This window comes from Salvelinus sp. IW2-2015, linkage group LG15 (assembly GCF_002910315.2).
Source record: "Salvelinus sp. IW2-2015 linkage group LG15, ASM291031v2, whole genome shotgun sequence".
Lineage (NCBI taxonomy): Eukaryota > Metazoa > Chordata > Actinopteri > Salmoniformes > Salmonidae > Salvelinus > Salvelinus sp. IW2-2015.
Window position 1 is genome coordinate 60,770,136 of NC_036855.1, and position 20,451 is coordinate 60,790,586.

Below are 20,451 nucleotides of genomic sequence, written 5' to 3' on the forward strand. Positions count from 1 at the left end.
CTGAGGCACTGTGATTGGTGAGAAAGAACATGCCGCTTCCCTATTGGKTAGAATCACGTATCTTTACAGGAAGGAAGTAGTTGACTGTTTTTGTTGCTTGACTGGAAGGAAATATTTGTCGGAACTKATCCTTTACTGCTGTAGCCATTTGCYTSCAACTGTGTAGCCAACGACAATGTTGAAATTATATAATTGCATGTACCCACTGAACATGACACTAAAGGCAAAATGAATTGACAGAGAAGCAACATACCAAATAAGAAACAGGTTATTTTGTTTAGGCCTATATAGATATAGGTACTGTTATTTTATGTTTTTGGAACCAGGGCCATGGGTGATGTTATTCATTTGCCTGGTTTAAATGTTGTTAACATGTATATTCCTTCCTCGAAGTAATCACTGAGCCATTTGAATGTATGGGGGGTTCCTTACGTGCACATCCACATTGTCAGACAAGTGATTATTTCAGAGAAGGTAGGCCACATTTATTAACAAAGAAATACATGTTCACTTTCAAAGGAAATACCTATGTTACAGACTGAAACTATGGCAACTGCTTGGGGACAAAAACAGGCCAGATGGAGCCTATAAACAGAATAGAAAGGATTCACATAAAAAACTAAAATGATGTGAGCAAGACCCACATAAGGTCTGAAAGTAAACTGTCGGTCTTATCTAGGCATGACAGGAAATGGCCTCACTATTAATCAGAGAGCCCCTTCCAAGAAAATTCGGACAGGTGAAGTCAAGACAGACTTGAGCCCTCTCTTCTTCTCTCAGAATCTGATATGCCAGCGCTTCACAGTGTGCAAAGCTAAAATATCACTATCGATTAATAAACCCTAGTGATGAAATATATCTGTAGTGCTGTGTTACTGTCAAACACCCACACACATTAAACATGTTAGACAACTGTTCATCCCCAAGTATCCTCTTTGATCACAGCAGCAAGATTGTAATCATCACAAACACATTCTCTCTATTTCACTGCTGGGGGTGTTCCATTAACAATTGTGATTACCTTTGTGCAAAGGAAGGAACAAATTATTTCCAATAATTTTCATGATATAGACAATTTTTACTTTGTGGTTGTGGAATCCAGTGAAAACCGTTTATCGTCCACGCGGGCTTGAAAATAACCGCACCAGTTCAAGCACCGCCKTCGCCCAATCTTGATTCGTCCAAATAATYAATGATGAAAACCCAAAATCAGGAACTACCGCTGCTAGTAATAACARCATTCTATGTGAGCCTTGACAGTTTCTCGCCGTTTCATCTGTCCAAGAGAGATTATGCCGCTTTCACATGCTAGTTGGAATTAGGAAACTCATATATTTCCGATTTGSCAATTCGTAGAAAATTTCCCAGTTTCCTAGTTGTCATGTCAATATTTGAAATAGACAAKACGGCGACGTATACATCGTTAGATTACTTAATGTAGCAAAACATTTATTTTAATAATGGAGCATTTTCGCACCACTTGCAATTGGACACAGACATTTTAGAAGATACGTTTGTCCGAATCGAGAACGAAGATAGTGTCACCAAGTTAAAGTTGCTCGAAAATTATCTAAGCTACACCAAACAGTACCCAACCGGTAACTCCCAGTAATGGATACCAAAAGCATCTGGTTAAATCACAATATCTGGTGTAACAATCTATATTTACAGTATGTAGCTCCATTCTTTATCGAAATGTAACAGTCAGACTGCAACCATTGTTTCAATATTTTCACTAAGGTGACTAAAAACGAAATAATGTATACCGATGTGTTTAAGTACTATGCAATGTATTTAAATAACTACATTTTGCTATGTAACTACTGTGTAAAAAAAGTGCCATGTATGTAAAATATGAGTCATACGTAAATATAACAACAAATGCTGTAAGAAGAGGGKATGGGTCAATAAAAATACATTTAAAAAGATGAGTGAAATCATAGGTCTGTCCAACATCTAGCTGTTATTACTAATTTGTTATTCAGTTTGATATCCAAGTGAAGAATTTAACATCGGAGTGGTGGTTGTGCAAGTGTGTGTGGATTTGGTTCTCTAATGTTCAATCACTGCTCTGTAGTTTACTTTCCTTGCAGACAGATTCATATTTACAGTGACAGCATGAATACTGTAAGATAGTTTGAACACATACTACAGACACACAAATAAACTAGCAATATATAATAATATTATTATTATATTCCATTTAGCAGATGCTTTTATCCAACGCGACTTGCAGTCATGTGTGCATATATTTCACTTCTGGGTAGCCCCGGGAAACAAACCCACAACCCTGGCGTTGCTAACGCCATGACCTACCAACTCAGCCATATAGGGCCACAACAACGGCACACGATAATGAACACAAAATACTACCAAGTGCTGTCACTGTAGACATAAAAAAAAAAAAAGGTTACTCTGTGTCTGCCGACCAAAACCAGGTAACTATGGTAACAGGGTATCCCTGTCTGTTCACTTTAATGAAGAACACATGACATCATGAGGCTTTAGAGTAGACYGACCACCCCTCACAGTGATGTTATATTACAAACACATACACCTCAACACATACACACAAAAACTCATTCATAATACACAAAGGAGAAGTCATAAACTGCTCTCCTACAATAATCACCAATAGGTAGGGTGGAGCTTCTGTGATTGATATGTTTGACAAATTTGAGAGTCTCTTTGTCCCTGTAGACAAGAGCCAGGGAGTTCTCCTCTGGATACACTATCAGGAGCTGCGGACAGGAGGACACCGATGAGAAATGACAACCATGACAATCACAGGAAACRAGTTGATCAGTTGCCATTTGAACAGTGACATCACTCACCTCCTCATCCTCTTCATTAGCAACATAAGAGGTGAAGCCCCCAAACTCGGTCTGCCAGTCTGAAAAATAAAAAGATAGTTATCACACTTTGGATTTGATATTGTGTATGATAACATTCACACTTACAATTTTTAAAATAGTTCCCAAACTATGATTCTAACCTACATTGTGTGTCTGTGTGATTAGGCATGAGTGTCTGATTAAGCGYGTGAGTGTGATAAAGCGTGTGAGTGTGATTAAGCTTGTGTGTGACTGACCAGGACAGCTCAGGGGCAGCAGTAGGTCAAGGGCGTACTCCGCTCTCGACGCGTCTCCATCGTGCAGTAGTGTGTAGTCCCCGTGAGCCCAGCGACGCAGTTCTCCAACACACACCGGAGTGCTCAGCTCTTGAGAATACACACAGAGGGGTCAACACATACTTACAAAGGCATATTCAGTCCTGAGGAAGTACAGAAAGGTCAAGGCTCACAAACACACATATCTGAGGATACACACAGGGGTCAACACACACACACGAACCCACACATACACTACCGGTCAAAAGTTTTAGAACACCTACTCATTCAATGGTTTTTCTTTATTTGTACTATTTTCTACATTGTAGAACAATAGTGAAGACATCAAAACTCTGAAATAACACATATGGAATCRTGTGGTAACCAAAAAAGTGTTAAACAAATCTAAATATATTTTATATCTGAGATTCTTCAAATAGCCACCCTTTGTCTTGATGACAGCTTTGTACACTCTTGGTATTCTCTCAACCAGTTTCATGGGGTAATCACCTGGAATGCATTTCAATTAACAGGTGTGCCTTCTTAAAAGTTACTTTGTGGAATTTCTTTCCTTCTTAATATGTTCGAGCCAATCAGTTGTGTTGTGACAAGGTAGGGGGGTATACAGAAGATAGTCCTATTTGGTAAAATACGAAGTCCATATTATGCCAAGAACAGCTCAAATAAGCAAAGAGAAACGACAGTCCATCATTACTTTAAGACATGAAGGTCAGTCCATACGGAAAATTTCAAGAACTTTGAACGTTTCTTCAAGTGCAGTCGCAAAAACCATCAAGCGCTATGATGAAACTGGCTCTCATGAGGACTGCCACAGGAATGGAAGGCCCAGAGTTACCTCTGCTGCAGAGGATAAGAACATTAGAGTTACCAGCCTCAGAAATTGCAGCCCAAATAAATGCTTCACAGAGTTCAAGTAACAGACACATCTCAACATTCAACTGTTCAGAGGAGACTGTGTGAATCAGGCCTCCATGGTCAAATTGCTGCAAAGAAACCACTATTAAAGGACACCATAAGAAGAAGAGACTTGCTTGGGCCAAGAAACACGAGCAATGGACATTAGACCGGTGGAAATTTGTACATTAATCTGGAGTCCAAATTTGATATTTTTGGTTCCAACTGCCGTGTTTTTGTGAGACGCAGAGTAGGTGAACGTATGACCTCCGCATGTGTGGTTCCACCGTGAAGCATGGAGGAGGAGGTGTTATGGTGTGGGGGTGCTTTGCTGGTGACACTGCGTCGTGATTTATATAGAATTCAAGGCTCACTTAACAGCATGGCTACCACAGCGATACACCATCCATCTGGTTTGGCTTAGTAGGACTATCATTTTTTTTTCAACAGGACATGACCCAACACACCTCCAGGCTGTGTAAGGGCTATTTACCAAGAAGGAGTGATGGAGTGCTGCATCAGATGACGTGGCCTCCACAATCCACCGACTTCAACCCAATTGAGATGGTTTGGGATAAGTGGGACCGCAGAGTGAAGGAAAAGCAGCCAACAAGTGCTCAGCCTATGTGGGAACTCCTTCAAGACTGTTGGAAAAGCATTCCAGGTGAAGCTGGTTGGCAGAATGCCAAGAGTGTGCAAAGCTGTCATCAAGGCAAAGGGTGGCTATTTGAAGAATCTCAAATATAAAATATATTTTGATTTGTTTAACACTTTTTTGGTTACTACATGATTCCATGTGTTATTTCATAGTTTTGACGTCTTCACTATTATTCTACAATGTAGAAAATAGTAAAAAATAAAGAAAAACCATTGAAAACTTTTGACCGGTAGTGTACATACACAAACAAGCAACACACCTTTGTTATTCTTATTAGCTGATGGTGTGTACCCAGATGACCCTGTGGCTTCTCTCTCTTCCTCATCTTCTTGGTCATTCTCTTCCTCCTTGTCTTCGTCACTAGGGCTGAGGTAGTGCAGTCTCAGGCCAGTGAAGTTGGACAGAAGCAGGAAGAACGCCTCCGAGCACAACAGCTCCCAGCATGCACTCACACACTGGGGGAAGGACTTTAACGAAGCCACTTCATAACATCTGCACAACAGACATACACAAAAATATTTACACACATCATATACATTTACAGCCATCATAACACGTTCGGGATCTCTCTCTCTCTCACTCACRCAAACAAATTACTCGACAGGCTCACCTCCTGTTGGGAGGACCTTGCTTGGTCCACTGGACGTCAGTCGATCGCAGTGCTTCACTCACCTCCTTAAACTTCTCCTCCTGTAGAGAGAGACACTGTCAACCAGGAGAGAGGCAGCAGGAGAGAGATGGAGAAATGAAGAGGTAGAGTAATTTTGTTACTTTGAGGAAATTCTTGAGCTGGATCTCAGAGCTGTCCTYGAACTCTTGCTGAACCTGTGACTGGTAGTCAACATCCAGATGCAGTGGATTCAGCCACTCTAGCAGCAGTGTCTCCTGTGAACAGACACACAAAATACACACTCAGGTAAAATGCGCACACACACACATCCTTGTGACCACATCCTTGCTCTATGGCTGTGAGTTCACTGTTTCAGAACACACACACACTTACATCTCTGGGAAGGTGGGGRYTCCTTGGGAAGGGGGGCTCGGTGTGACGAGGGGGTCGCTCCAAAGACGGCCCGTRAAACCAGCCACTCAGAGAGAGACGACACTTATCCTCTGACAACACCTCTGCAACCTGGACAAACACACAGAGACAGCAATCCGTAGATTGCACTACTGCTACCTGGACAGGTGAGAGGTGTGAAATGTGTGGTTGTTATCCGGTGGTATAGGAAGAACTACCTGGTGGAAGGAAATGGGTGAAACCTCGAAGACAACCAGAGTGTTCCAGCTGGGCACCAGAGACTTCACCACACTATGGGGCTGGAAGTGATCTATGCACAAAGTAGATTATAAGTTAAAACACACATTTTTTCACTCACGCCAATACACACACACACACACCAATACTTACCATCTGTGCTGAAGAGATCCAGTGTTCCTCCATCGCTGCTCTCCCATGGAGGGACAAGGTAGAGGATGAAGGCAACACGCCTCCCCTCCAACTCATCATCATGACACAACAGAACATCTACCGACAGAGAGATAGAGAGGGCATTGATAAAGACAGATAATGTATATTTCATAATTAATTCCAGAAATATGCATGTCCATATAGACTAACTATGCAGTGGGTAGAACAGGATATCTTGGGGGGATAGCTCAGTGCTTCTGCTCTTTTCTAGAAGGAGCATGCTAATATTAAGGCTTGCTCATTGTTTTTTTGAAGAGTAGAGGTAAAAACATGTGACTCACCAGTGTATTGGTACTTGGCACAGGAAATATCCACTGTGGGCTCCAGTTCTACCCCCAACACTTCCCCTAGCCAGGATCGAAACAGCCCAAATAGTCCTGCCCTGAAAACACACACAAAGCTCAAAAACAGCCAAACTGAGAGCATGCACATGTAAAGAACATCACGCTGATTGCTTAGTGAGTACCGCTTTCCCCTGATTCAGTGCATACCGAGGCTTGAACTCAAGACATCTGCCTCGCAAACACATGTGACCGCCATCCTGAAGCGGCTTACTCAGTCGTCCAAATGGAGACACTTGTGGAGGCATGTGCAAGTGGAGACATTTCAGGCTGAGGAATGAGTTACAGATCCCCGTCTGCTACACACACAAAGCAAACATGTTCTCTCTACCTCCCTAAATTGCTCTCACACACACACATACAAATTACCTCAAGCCTGTGATGTGAGGCTCTTTTCTCTTTTTCAGGTCGTCTGACTGTAAGAGAAATTGTCAATGAGTATCATAACTCCCAATGTCATAACTCCAAAAGGCAGAGTAAAGAAACATTATGAACAAGAAGCAACCTGTTTCAAAACTGTATTCCTATCAGTTTTTCTTTTTCACCTGATTAAATTTGTACAGGTCGTTGGACTTCTTATGGAAGTTGAGGTCTAGAAGCTCCCTCTGTAGGTTCTCTGTAAAGCTKTCACTCTGGATGAAGTTCCTGATGATGCAGTGAGGGAAAGGGTGGCAGTCCAGCTCCAGGCCCCCTTAAGAGGAACACAAGAGGAACACTCAACGACTGGTCTACCAATATAAAAAAAAGTTTTAACACTAATTATGACCAGCTGGCATCTCAGACATCTTCAACCTGACCCAGGCTGTAGTCCCCACCTGCTTTAAGGAGACCACCATCGTCCCAGTGGCCCAAATTACATGTCCAAATGACTATCGCCTCGTCGCACTCACATCGGTCATCATGAAGTGCTTTGAGAGGCTGGTCATGGCCCACACCAAGGCCAGCATGCCAGGCAGACTGGACCCACTCCAATTTGCCTACCGCTACAACAGATCCAAATCCATTTCCATCGCTATGCACACGGCCGTAACACATCTGGACAAGAGGAACACCTATGTGAGAATGCTGTTCATTGATTACAGTTCAGCATTCAACACTATTGTTCCCTCAAAGCTCRACACCAAACTCAGAGCCCTGGGTCTGGACACCACCCTTTGCAACTGGATCCTGGACCTCCTGACGGGCARACCACAGGCTGTGAGGATTGGCAACAACACCTCTTCCACACTGACCCGYAAYACAGGGGCCCCACAGGGGTGTGCCCTCGGTCCTCTGCTGCAATCCCTGTTCACCCAGGACTGCGTGGCTTTGCACGACACCAACTCCATCAAGTTTACTGACGACACCACGGTTGCAGGCCTGATAACAAACAATGACGAGTCAGCCTATAGGGCATTGTGAATTGGCATTGTGGACTTGTCATGGATCAACAACACCACCACTCTTGTCAAGAGGGTGCAACAGCGTCTCTACTTCCTTAGGAGGCTGAAGAAATGTGGCATGCTGCTTAGGGTCCTCTCCAAATACTAACGCTGCACCATCAAGAGCGTCCTGACCAGTTGCATCACGGCCTAGTATGAGAATTGCTCCGTGCACTAATGCAAGACCCTCCAGCGGGTGGTGAAGATGGACCAGTACATCACTGGGACTGTGCTTCCACCCATCCAGGACATATACCCGAAAGGGTGTCTGAGGAATGCACGCAGCATCATAAAGGACCCCACACACCCCAGCTACAAGGAGAAGGTATCGGAGCATGAGGTCTGATAGAAACGGTCACTGAGCTTGTTTGTATCTACAAGCCATCTGACTGCTGAACACTTGAACTGTTCTTATTCTCCGCATCGTAGCACACATGCGCTCACTCATGCACAGACCCACACAGACATACACATATACAGTATTCAGAACCCTTGACTTTTCCCACATTTGGTTACGTTACAGCCTTATTCTAAAATTGATATTTTTTTAAGCGAAAACAGGCTTTTAGAAATGTTTGCTAATTTATAAAAAATAAACAGAAATGCCTTATTTACATAACTATTCAGACCCTTTACTATGAAACTCGAAATTGAGTTCAAGTGCATCTTGTTTCCATTGATCATCCTTGAGATGTTTCTACAACTTGGTTGGAGTCCACCTGTGATAAATTCAATTGATTGGACATGATTTGGAAAGGCACACACCGGTCTATATAAGGTCCCACAGTTGACAGTACATGTCAAAGCAAAAAACAAGTCCTGAGGTTGAAGGAATTGTCCGTAGAGCACTGATACAGGATTGTGTCAWGGTACAGATCTGAGGAAGGGTACCAAAAAAAGTCTGCTGCATTGAAGGTCCCCAAGAACACAGTTGCCTCCATCATTCTAAAATGRAAGAAGCTTGGAACCACCAAGACTATTACTAAAGCTGGCCACCCAGCCAAACTGAGCAATCGGGAGAGAAGGGCCTTGGTCAGGGAGGTGACCAAGAACCTGATGGTTCCTCTGTACCTTAAGGACTCTGACCATGAGAAACAAGATTCTCTGGTCTGATGAAACCAAGATTTAACAATTTGGCCTGAATGCCAAGGGTCACATCTGGAGGAAACCTGGTACMATTCCTACGGTGAAGCATGATGGTGGCAGCATCTTACTGTGGGGATGTTTTTCAGCGGGAGTGACTGGGAGACTAGTCAGGATTGAGGGAAAGATGAATGGAGCTAAGTACAGAGATCCTTGATGAAAACCTGCTCCAGAGCGCTCAGGACCTCAGACTTCGAACAGGACAGCGGCCCTAAGCACAACGCAGCAGTGGCTTTGGGACAAGTCTCTGAATGTCCTTGAGTGGCCCAGCCAGTCTGGACTTGAACCCGATCAAACATCTCTGGAGAGACCTGAAAATAGCTGTGCAGCAACGCTTTCCATCCAACCTGAGAGCTTGAGAGGATCTGCAGAAAAGAATGGGAGAAACTCCCCAAATAGAGGTGTGCCAAGCTTGTAGTGTCATAYTCAAGAAGACTCAAGGCTGTAATCGCTGCCAAAGTTGCTTCAACARAGTACTGAGTAACAAGTATGAATACTTATGTAGATGTGATATTTCAGTTTATTATTTTTAATACATTAGCAAAAATTTATAAAAWTCTGTTTTTGSTTTGTCATTATGGGGTATTGTGTGTAGATTGATTAAATCGTTTYYCCCCCATCAATTTTGGAATAAGGCTGTAACGTAACAAAATGTGGAAAAAGTCTAGGGGTCAGAATACTTTCCGAATGCTACACACACACATCACAACTGCTGCTACCAGACTTATTATACTGCTCAGCTTATACACTGCCCCCCTCCCCAATACACGTGAAAATATTAGCTATAAATTGTGCCTTCCTGTATTATACTTAAGCTTAAAAAGTGATATACTACGGTGTCATTTACTTTAAGTTCGTAATCGTATCTTTGTGTTTTTGTTGCATTGTCTAGAAGGAACCTGCAAGTAAGCATTTCGTTGGATGATGTATACCATGCGTATCCCTTAGAAAATACTAATAAAAAAATGTACTTAATAAAAAGTGATAATGGTTGAGGTAGTTTGACCCACATCTTTTRGTGTTTTCAGATCAGTGGTCATGAAAGCAAAGTTGTGACTAAAGCTTTGCACTGACTGACAATATTGATATGTAGGGTGACTAATAACGTATCGATCAAATAACCATCTATGTAACAAGACTAGCCAAAGCATGTGCTTGGTGTAAACACATGTAGCTAGTAGCAAGTAGCTGACCATGAGAGTACTGCGCTCGCTGCGACCATGCTTCCTTCACTCCCCTCTTCACATCTTCGTCCTCGAGTAGTGCAGAAAGTTCTGCTCTCTCTTCACGTTTCTTTCTCTTCTTTCCTTTCTCGCTATCATCTCGCTGTCGTTTACAATTCATTTCAGTATAAATGAGTCGCGGTTAAATTGCGTCATAAAAACGCAGCAGCACGTTAGTGGTTCCGAGTCTTTTCGATGAACCGGTTAATTTGGCTCATTACACTTAAAAGAGCCGAATCACAAACGGCTTTTCTTTCAAAATGATWAAAAATCGAGGGGTAGGGGGAACACTTTGATGTTCATCGATATTCATTGTCAAATATGACAGCAGATCTCTTTGTTTCTTGGGAGCTAGAACTAGCATATTTCCTGTCCGAGTTTAWAAGTAAAGCATTTGCCACCATCTACTTCCATATGTCTAAAATAGAGGCTTCCAGGTTAGGCCATTTTGTGTCGTCAATATAGCAGTGAAGGTTGACATTGTGTTTCCGAATGACATCACCAAGAGGGTAGCATATATAGTAAAAACAATACACCAAAAACAAGATGTCATCAACACACTTCTTATAAAAGCCAGTCTTCATGAAAAKACTAATTTATTTTTTTTAAGAAAAAGAAATAGCATGACAGTAATACAGGTTAAATCACAACAGGAAATTCAATGCTGTTGTTTCTTTAATCAAATAAATGTATTCTGTTGCAAAAACATAAAATCTGATTCTTGAGACACTGGGTTGCAGTTTAATCATGTAAGAAATGACAGAATTATTTCAGATMCAAACAAAWAGTCTGACAGTATATTTTCTTCCATCATTGTAAAGAGCACATTTACAGTCCCTTCTCTTGAGATGGTGGGTTTTTTGTTCAGCCTTACCGGGAAGCCAGAGGTGAGTAGCCTTGTGTTGCTTATTTTGATTGCCGCACATTGTATTACTTCCCCTCCATGTCTTCATTTCACCCATATATGGCTGCACTCACAGAGACAGCCAGCCACTGTGCCCATTCTCACACCATTTAGTTGTAGATAAAGTTGAACCTACAGGAAATAAATATGAATATACAGCATACCGGAGCTCACACACACACACCCTTCATACACTCATTCTAACACACACAAAAGTGATTTATACACAATATATAACACACACTACCTGCTTAGTAGTTGCGGTAGGCTGGATATGATTGGCCCATAGCCGGGGGCGTTGTCATAAAGCTCAAACAGAGGGGCTGCCACCAGTTTGTAGTTCTTTGGGACTGCAAACAGAGCTGAAAGACACAGAAGCAAATATCACTAAAGATTATGTGAGTAGAGTATGTAGAACAGATTTTGACTAGCTAAGGGGCACTTACCTTTTTCCTGCAGTTGAACCAGGAAGAGCTTTTTATGCTCCTTGGGTTTAGTGATGTGGGCTGGAATGTAGGGATACTGCAGCAGAACAGAAACACACATTTTTACATTTTTACATTTTTAGTCATTTAGCAGACGCTCTTATCCAGAGCGACTTACAGTAGAGTGCATACATTTTATTACATTTTACATACATTTTACATACTGAGACAAGGATATCCCTACCGGCCAAACCCTCCCTAACCCGGACGACGCTATGCCAATTGTGCGTCGCCCCACAGACCTCCCGGTTGCGGCCGGCTGCGACAGAGCCTGGGCGTGAACCCAGAGACTCTGGTGGCGCAGCTAGCACTGCGATGCAGTGCCCTAGACCACTGCGCCACCCGGGAGACCGGGTCACAGTAAACTGTACTGTGTGTTGGGTTATGCTCACCTGTGGGGGTTCAAAGTTGGGGCGCCACCAGTTTCCGATGGAGTCATCGATCACCCAATCCTGCTTCACCCCGTCTTGCCGGCCCAGGATCTGACAAAGACACAGTAAAGACAATCACTATGGCATCACAGCATCCTGCAGGATCTTAGAGAATGCTTCCCCATTGATAGACGCAAACTACTTTAGCGCCTATTGACAATAGTGTCTTTTGACCGGGGTAGTTTTGTTAAAAGCCCCCGACACTTGCTCTAAACATTAACACGCATTKCTTGCAGTACTGTTTTGGAAACTTAAGGAATTCATCTTTCATATCAGCGAGAAATATATATTTTTCAAACTGTATATTACTACACACCTTTATAGGGTTAGGTTTGTGTTCCCTCACGGCCATATCCCCATGTTACAGTGCTTGTTTACGGAAGACATAGGCTGCCACCTGTGCTAATTAGCTATCTTGAGAGCTCTGAACACCTGTATGTAAGCTAACTGGGGAGCAAGTGTTGTTCATCAACTGGAGGCACACAATGTGTGCAAAACTGCTACAATAAGTTTTTTTGTTGTTGAAAGMWTCTTTCTCGAAAGCGATGATTATTGACGTTTCTAAACATTAACACACAGCATCAGAATTGGAGTTTACACGGAGCCAAATGTAGGCGAATGGAATGGTTGAAAACTCTACATACGGAGAAGAAGAGTTTGAGAGCTAAGAGAATGCTAGGATGGATGTCATCCGAGGTTGTGATTCCAACTCTGGCCGGCCTCCTTTGAGAGTGCATGTGTATCGTACCTCTGTCATCAGGCGTTTCAGCCCATCCACCTCATCCTCCCCTGGGCTCAGCTCTCCACCTGGCCTGCAAGAGACAAATAGACAACCCTATAAGAGAACCATACAAACACGCATGTACACACTTTAAAAACAAACAGACTGTTAGTGTAACTCCTGCAGGCTGTGCTTGGTTGGTGGTAGTGCTTACAGTTTGAAGAAGGTGGTTCCCAGCTGCAACAGCAGTACATGGGGCAACCTGTGCTCATGGACAATAAGCACTCCCTCCACCGCCCTCCGCATGCCCAGCTTGTCAAACTCCTCCCGCATCCTCTGGAACCGTGCTGCCACTGAACTGTCCTTCTCATACAGAGGCTCCTTGGTCCCAAATGTGTAGTTGGTGAGAGGGTATCTGAAACAATGTCATGAATACMATTTTAAAATGTGCATATCCCATAGCATGCCTCCACTAACATGCACACACTACCCAGAACAGGCGGTTGGTGGCACCTTAATTGGGGAGGAAGGGCTCGTGGTAATGGCTGGAGCGGAAATGGTGGAATGGTATCAAATACATCAAACACATGGTTTCCATGTGTTTGATGCCATACCAATCGCTCCGTTTCCAGCCATTATTATGATCCGTCCTCCCCTAAACAGCCTTCACTGCTACCCAGTAACCTCCCCACAAACACACACTGTACAGCTTTTGAATGAGGATGCATCTACAGGACAGCAGACTAGCAATTCATCATAATTTTGTGTCACAAACTGGGCTGTCAAATTGGACATAGTCAACTGCAAAGCTAGCCAGAATTCGAATAGACATTCATTACATTTTCTCTCCAGTCAGAACGTAGCTATGCAACGATCCGGACAGCGCAGAGCCGGCTCAAGATACTGCTTGGAAAACATACCTCAATCCAGGGATGGTAGATGGCAGTGTACTACTAATTGTCTCATCATCCTAAACGACATATCGAGAAGATTGAAATACTGCTAATCTTTAATGACTGTTAGTTTTTCGTCAGCATGCTAGGCTAGCTAATACTATAGCAGTCCACTAGATTTGACAACACTTCCAGTAGTTACTCACCCCAACGCTAGGCCAGAGACGGTAGAGAAAGCAAGACACCCCACTCTCAAATTGTTTCTGATCGGGGCGGGGCCACTCTGGTTTACTTATTGTCCCCGTCCCGCGGGTGCCCCAGGGCGAGACATCTCACTGGCAAATGTTTTCTGGGCGGGACAGGTGGAGTGAAAGGGAGGGGACAATAAGTAGACCAGAGCTAGCTTAAAGATAGAAGAATGAGACAAAAGAACAAGCCAGATATTTCACCTGATGTGTAAATGTGAAGCATTTGGTTGGCATTTCCACTCACAACCAAATATGGTGATGAGAAGAAGCCCAGTGCCTGGCAGTGGGAGAAGATGAAGCAAGAYGGATTTTGGCAGACATTCAGCAAAATTTCTCATCGATTAAACATTTGATCTTAATACAGTTTTCTGTTTCCAAAACTATAATCTGTAACAGAGTGGACTGCATTTTGTAGACTTAACCATTTCCCAAAGTTTTTAAAAATGGTGGCGTTTACTACAAATTGAGTTATTGCGCACACACCCACTTCAGAGTACGCGTTCCATAACGGAAATATGCAAATACATGCTACAAAGCGCCAATAGGATCTCACTAGCGGATGTTGAGTGGTAGTGTTCTGTCCTCTCAAGACCCGTGGTCTGGAGTAGGATTAGATAGGGTTAAATAGTGGAATGGGGTGGRGATTTTTTTAAATTATAGATGGCTAATAGTTGGAGGGGCAATTTTCCACTAAGGTATCAACAATTTAATGTAGGTAGGCCGTGAATGGTCTCACAGCAGTGCAATAGGTGGTGGTGTATGCACCTAAAAGTTGGATGCAATCTGACAACCAAATCCTAAAGAAGAAGAAAGATCGCGCTAGCTCGTTCTTGTTTCACATTTTACAAACATAATATATATATAATACATAGGTTCATTATTAGGCTACTTAACATAATTTTCATAGTGTCAATGGAAGTTATTGTAGGTCAAATTGTTTTTTGGAGTCCAGCCTTCTTTTTAATTACATTTTGATTTGTTAAAATCCCACCTGTTACAACCCCTATTACTAGCTTGTTCAACCTTTCCGCGGGGGATGACCGCGGAAAGCTGCCACGGTCATCCCCCTCTTCAAAGGGGGAGACACTCTAGACCCAAACTGCTACAGACCCATATCTATCCTACCCTGCCTTTCTAAGGTCTTCGAAAGCCAAGTTAACAAACAGATCACAAACCATCTCAAATCCCACCGTACCTTCTCCGCTATGCAATTATGCAATCTGGTTTCCGAGCTGGTCATGGGTGCACCTCAGCCACGCTCAAGGTCCTAAACGATATCATAACCACCATCGATAAGAGACAATACTGTGCAGCTGTATTCGTCAACCTGGCCAAGGCTTTCGACTCTGTCAATCACCATATTCTTATCGGCACCCTCAACAGCCTTGGTTTCTCAAATGACTGTCTCGCCTGGTTCACCAACTACTTCTCAGATAGAGTTCAGTGTGTCAAATCGGAGGGCCTGTTGTCCGGACCTCTGGCAGTCTCTATGGGGGTGCCACAGGGTTCAATCCTCGGGACGACTCTTCTCTGTATACGTCAACAATGATGTCGCTCTTGCTGCTGGTGATCCTCTGATCCACCTCTACGCAGACGACACCATTCTGTATACTTCTGGCCCTTCTTTGGACACTGTGTTAACTAACCTCCAGACAAGCTTCAATGCCACACCACTCTCCTTCCGTGGCCCCTGACTGCTCTTAAATGCAAGCAAAACTAAATGCATTCTCTTCAACCGATCGCTGCCCACACCTACCCACCCGTCCAGCATCACTACTCTGGACGGTTCTGACTTAGAATATGTGGACAACTACAAATACCTAGGTGTCTAGTTAGACTGTAAGCTCTCCTTCCAGACTCACATTAAGCATCTCCAGTCCAAAATCAAATCTAGAATCGGCTTCCTATTTCGCAACAAAGCATCCTTCACTCATACTGCCAAACATACCCTWGTAAAACTGACTATCCTACCGATCCTTGACTTCGGCGATGTCATTTACAAAATAGCCTCCAACACTCTACTCAGCAAATTGGATGCAGTCTAACACAGTGCCATCCATTTTGTCACCAAAGCCCCATACACTACCCACCACTGCGACCTGTATGCTCTCGTTGGCTGGCCCTCGCTTCATATCTGTCGCCAAACCCACTGGCTCCAGGTCATCTATAAGTCTTTGCTAGGTAACGCCCCGCCTTATCTCAGCTCACTGGTCACCATAGCAGCACCCACCCGCAGCACGCGCTCCAGCAGGTATATTTCACCTTTATTTAACCAGGTAGGCTAGTTGAGAACATTTTTTCATTTACAATGGCAACCTGGCCAAGATAAAGCAAAGCAGTGCGACACAAACAACACAGAGTTACACATGGAATAAACAAACATGCAGTCAATAATACAATACAGAAAGTTTATATAAAGTGTGTGCAAATGAGGTAGGGTAAGGGGGGTTAGGCAATAAATAGGCCATAGTGGTGAAATTATTACAGTATGGCAAATTAAACCCTGGGGTGATAGATGTGAAGAAGATGAGTTTGCAAGTAGCAGTACTGGGGTGCAAAGGAGCAAAATAAATAACAATATGGTGATGAGGTAGTTGGATGGGCTATGTACAGGTACAGTGATCTGTGAACTGCTCTGACAGCTGGTGCTTAAAGCTAGTGAGGTAGATATGAGGCTTCAGTGATTTTTGCAGTTCGTTCTCGTCATTGGCTGCAGAGAACTGGAAGGAAAGGCGGCCAAAGGGAGTGTTGGCTTTTGGGGTGACCAGTGAAATATATATATATTTTTTTTAACTCCTTGTTTCTTCTGCCCACTATGCTTAATTTGCWACCACTGTAAACGACACAGATGAACTATCTTGGGTTAGTTATTTAAGCAATAAGGGCTGTTCTTTGCAYGGCACAACGTGGAGTGCCTGGACACAACCCATCGAGCAGTGGTATATTGACCATATATCAAACACCTGAGGTGCCTTATTGCTATTATAAACTGGTTACCAACGTAATTAGAGCAGTAAAAATAAATTGTCATACCCGTGGTATACGATCTGATATACCATGGCTGTCAGCCAATCAGCATTCAGGGCTCGAGCCACCCAGTATATAAAAATGTATTTGATATTATGGAGGCACCATGAGCTCACGCGGGAGATGAAACGCCCACTTACACAGACAGGAACATTAACAAACTCTTATCCACCATCTTTGGCTAGAATTCAAATTGTCATGGAATCCAATGGGCTGYTATAGCATTAGCCTAGCATGCTGACGAAAAAAACTAGCAGTCATTAAAAACTAGTAGTATATCAATCTTCTCGATTTGTCAGTTGGAATAATGGGATTGAGGTACATTATCCGCACCATATCTCTCGCCAACTGTGCTGTCCTGATCGTGTCATAGCAGTGTTCCGACTAATGTAATTAACATCTAACGTTAGTCRGATTCTGGCTACTGCAAAGCTTGCAGTCCATTAACTCTTCCATACAATTGAATGAAAAACGGGTATTGTAGTAGTCTTGCATAACCACTATACATGCACACATAATCTGACGTTAAAAACCAATCGTCGTCGTCCCTTCAYCCTGTTACTCACAAATTAATGGTTCTCTCCAGGCTGAGTGGTTTTGCAGGCGCGCTCATGTATTTGTTCCCGCCGAACTGACTGACCCCGCGCGGCCAGCCGGCGGATGAACGATTGGGAGCAGGCACACTCGACATTGCTCCAATACCACTATAAAAAATCTAGCTTCAAAATCCTCAGGTAGAAATGCAATGCAAAACATGTATTAGAACAATAACAAAGAAAAATGGAAAGACGTGACCATGCGCAAATTGCCTTCTTCTCTTTCTCTTTTTCCTGTTCCGTGTTTGATGCAGTAGGTATACCTCGACAATTGGGGCATTACCGCCACCTATCTTGCTGGAGTGTAATAACCAGAAATAAAGTAGCTCCTGTAGATTTAAGACTTAATTTTGAGGTGGTCGAACTCTATCCAATTGCTTTGCCCTTGTACAACATACCCCAAAGGTTCTGTTAAATGTAAAAACTCTAACCCTGCATGGATAAGGTCATGATGGTTCATCAATAAAAGCACTTTCCTCCATCAAATCTAATTTTATTGGTCACATTCACATATTTAKAAGATGTTATTGCGGGTGTAGCGAAATGCYTGTGTTCCTAGCTCCAACWGTGCAGTAGTATCAAACAGTTCAGAACAATACACACTAATGTAATGTATAATTAAATCAAGAAATATATAAATATTACATCGAGCAATGTTGGAGTGGCATTGACAACAAAAAGGTGTTTATTTATTTAACCTTTATTTAACTAGGCAAATACAGTAGAATAGAATACAGTATATAAATATGAGATGAGTAAAGCMGTATGTAAACATTATTAAAGTGGCCAGTGATTCCAAGAAAAAAAATCTATGTATATAGTGCAGCAGCCTCTAAGGTGCAGGGTTACGTAACCGGGTGGAAGCCTGCTAGTGATGGCTATTTAACAGTCTGATGGCCTTGAGATAGAAGCTATTTCTCTGTCCCAGCTTTGATGCACCTGTACTGACCTTGCCTTCTGGAAGATAGAGGCGGGAACAGGCCGTGGCGCAGGTGGTTGATGTCCTTGAATATCTTTTTGGCCTTCCTGTGACATCGGGTGGTGTAGGTGTCCTGGAGGGCATGTAGTTTGCCCCCGGTGATGCTTTGGGCAGACCACACCACCCTCTGAAGAGCCCTGCGGTTGCGGGCGGTGCAGTTGCCATACCAGGCCGTGATACAGCCTGACAGGATGCTCTCAATTGTGCATCTGTAAAAGTTTGTGAGGGTTTTAGGGGCCTCCGTTGAGGTTTTCCTGTAACTCTCACGGGTCAGGAGGCTATACATGAGTGTGTCATGTTGGTAGGCTGTTACCTTCACATAACACAGAGCTGTACACACGTTGTATATTCAAAACAGGCCCGGCCCAGAGTCACACACAGGTACTCTTTGTTTACAGCATATCATCACTACCACCAGTAGTGAAGGCAATCTGGGGAACAACTCAGAGCTTAGTGTGTCTCCGTCAGCCCAGCCAGACAGAGGTAGTGAGACATCCCTGTTGAGTTTCTAACCAGCATTCTCTGTGGATTTTAATAGTCTGGACAGTTCGGCCCTATGCAGCACTCAGTCCTATCCTTACTGGCACATGACCCGTGTGTTGCCCAGCGTGATCACGGGCTTCTGTTGCATTGTGGGAATCCATGGGAATGTGGTGGTTCTGATAGCCTGATGCTGAATCTGGCACTGTGTGACCTGATGGTCTTGCTATGCCTGCCTCTAGTTATCAACAACCTACAGAGGACCTGGGATCTGGGCCCCGCCGCCTGCAAGCTGCTCTTCTTCCTGATCTATTGCAGCCTGAATGGTAGTGTGCTGACCATCACCCTGCTGAGTGTGCAGCGCTGCGTCCAGGTGCTGTACCCCCACAGCTGGGCGCGGCTAGGCCGTATGAGGGAAGGGCACTCCTCCCTGTGGGGGCTGGCAGGGTTCATTGCCTCTCCCGCCTTCTCTGTCCTTGACATCAAGACATACGACGGTGGCAAATCCTGCAGCTCACACTTCCAGAGCCTCAGACAAGAAATGGCCATCCTACTTGTCCAAATGCTGCTGGGATTTGTAGTTCCCTGCTGCATCCTGGTGGCGTCCTACTTCTACCTCCACAGGAGGGTGAGCCAGGCGGCCCTGTTCAGGCAGCGGAGGGTGACCAAGCTGGTCATCTGCATCGTTCTGTCCTTCTTCTGCTTCTGGACTCTGCTGCACCTGTTCAACCTGCTGGCCCTGGTGAACTTGGCCGTGCAGAACGAGGTTGTGGAGAATGTGTGTGACTCAGCTTGGAATGTCCTCATGGGTTTCATCATCATCAACAGCTCCCTCAACCCTTTCCTCTATGCCTTCACCTCTTCAGGAATCCCCAGGGCAAGCCCCCACCCAACCACCACATGACACTGGCTTCCATTGAGTAGATATAATTGTTTAAAGCACTATGTACAAGCATTATGTAACTAACTATTTTTGTTGTGCTTATATTTTGTTCAAATTATTCTAGAGGACATCTGATATGATTTGTATTTTATTATAGCAGCCAGTGAATGTTTGCATAAGGAAATAAGTGCATGTGTGTTATTCAAAAGTAAAATTAAGGAAAAAATATCTGAGTAACTGACAATGAAATTATCTTGCTGTTGACAAATTAAAAGTTGCTAAGTTCACATTTGCCTGCATCTAGAGYTGACACAATTCAATTACTAATGTATATTTATTTATCAATATTCAGAATGTTATATAAACATAGCAATAGAGATTCATAAAAAAACAAAGCTGCCTCTGTACACTATGGATTCAACACAATGGGAAGATGGGGGCGATGACCTCAGGTTGTCAACTGGGGTGAGTCTGGGGTCGCAGCTGTGTGTCCTTGACAACCTCCGTCTGCATGGAAGGGACC

General features: G+C 43.6%; 2 protein-coding genes across 4 annotated transcripts; both read right to left on the reverse strand.

Annotated features, from left to right (window-relative positions):
- Positions 1-460: 460 nt before the first annotated feature.
- LOC111975160 (prolyl 3-hydroxylase OGFOD1-like) lies at positions 461-10,688 on the reverse strand. Of its 2 annotated transcripts, XM_024003364.2 has the most exons (13): positions 10,252-10,688; positions 7,040-7,185; positions 6,864-6,910; positions 6,435-6,535; positions 6,094-6,210; positions 5,922-6,013; positions 5,686-5,814; positions 5,454-5,567; positions 5,293-5,372; positions 4,942-5,174; positions 3,092-3,220; positions 2,835-2,893; positions 461-2,741 (listed from the first exon to the last, which is right to left on the reverse strand). In XM_024003364.2, exons 1-13 carry the CDS (start codon positions 10,400-10,402, stop codon positions 2,580-2,582), a joined length of 1,560 nt encoding a protein of 519 aa, XP_023859132.1. In that variant the 5' UTR covers positions 10,403-10,688; the 3' UTR covers positions 461-2,579. The 2 variants fall into 2 exon arrangements, with proteins under 2 accessions (XP_023859132.1, XP_023859133.1); XM_024003365.2 differs by lacking the exons at positions 6,864-6,910; positions 7,040-7,185 and having other exon boundaries at positions 10,252-10,366.
- A 226-nt stretch (positions 10,689-10,914) lies between these two features.
- LOC111974817 (cleavage and polyadenylation specificity factor subunit 5) lies at positions 10,915-17,833 on the reverse strand. 2 transcript variants are annotated; one of them, XM_024002832.2, is made up of 7 exons: positions 17,557-17,833; positions 13,037-13,237; positions 12,850-12,913; positions 12,063-12,152; positions 11,632-11,707; positions 11,433-11,547; positions 10,915-11,317 (listed from the first exon to the last, which is right to left on the reverse strand). In XM_024002832.2, exons 1-7 carry the CDS (start codon positions 17,679-17,681, stop codon positions 11,296-11,298), a joined length of 693 nt encoding a protein of 230 aa, XP_023858600.1. In that variant the 5' UTR covers positions 17,682-17,833; the 3' UTR covers positions 10,915-11,295. The 2 variants fall into 2 exon arrangements, 1 of the variants encoding a protein (XP_023858600.1); XR_002878725.2 differs by having other exon boundaries at positions 10,944-11,317; positions 11,433-11,572.
- Between the last annotated feature and the right edge of the window lie 2,618 nt (positions 17,834-20,451).

Coding starts and splice junctions, on each gene's coding strand:
- LOC111974817 (XM_024002832.2), bottom strand. CDS start 17,681: ATGTCGAGTGTGCCTGCTCCCAATCGTTCATCCGCCGGCTGGCCGCGC. Junction 12,153..12,849: donor TGAAACGCCTGATGACAGAG/GTACGATACACA, acceptor TGTCTTTGTCAG/ATCCTGGGCCGGCAAGACGG. Junction 11,318..11,432: donor CTACCGCAACTACTAAGCAG/GTAGTGTGTGTT, acceptor TATTTCCTGTAG/GTTCAACTTTATCTACAACT.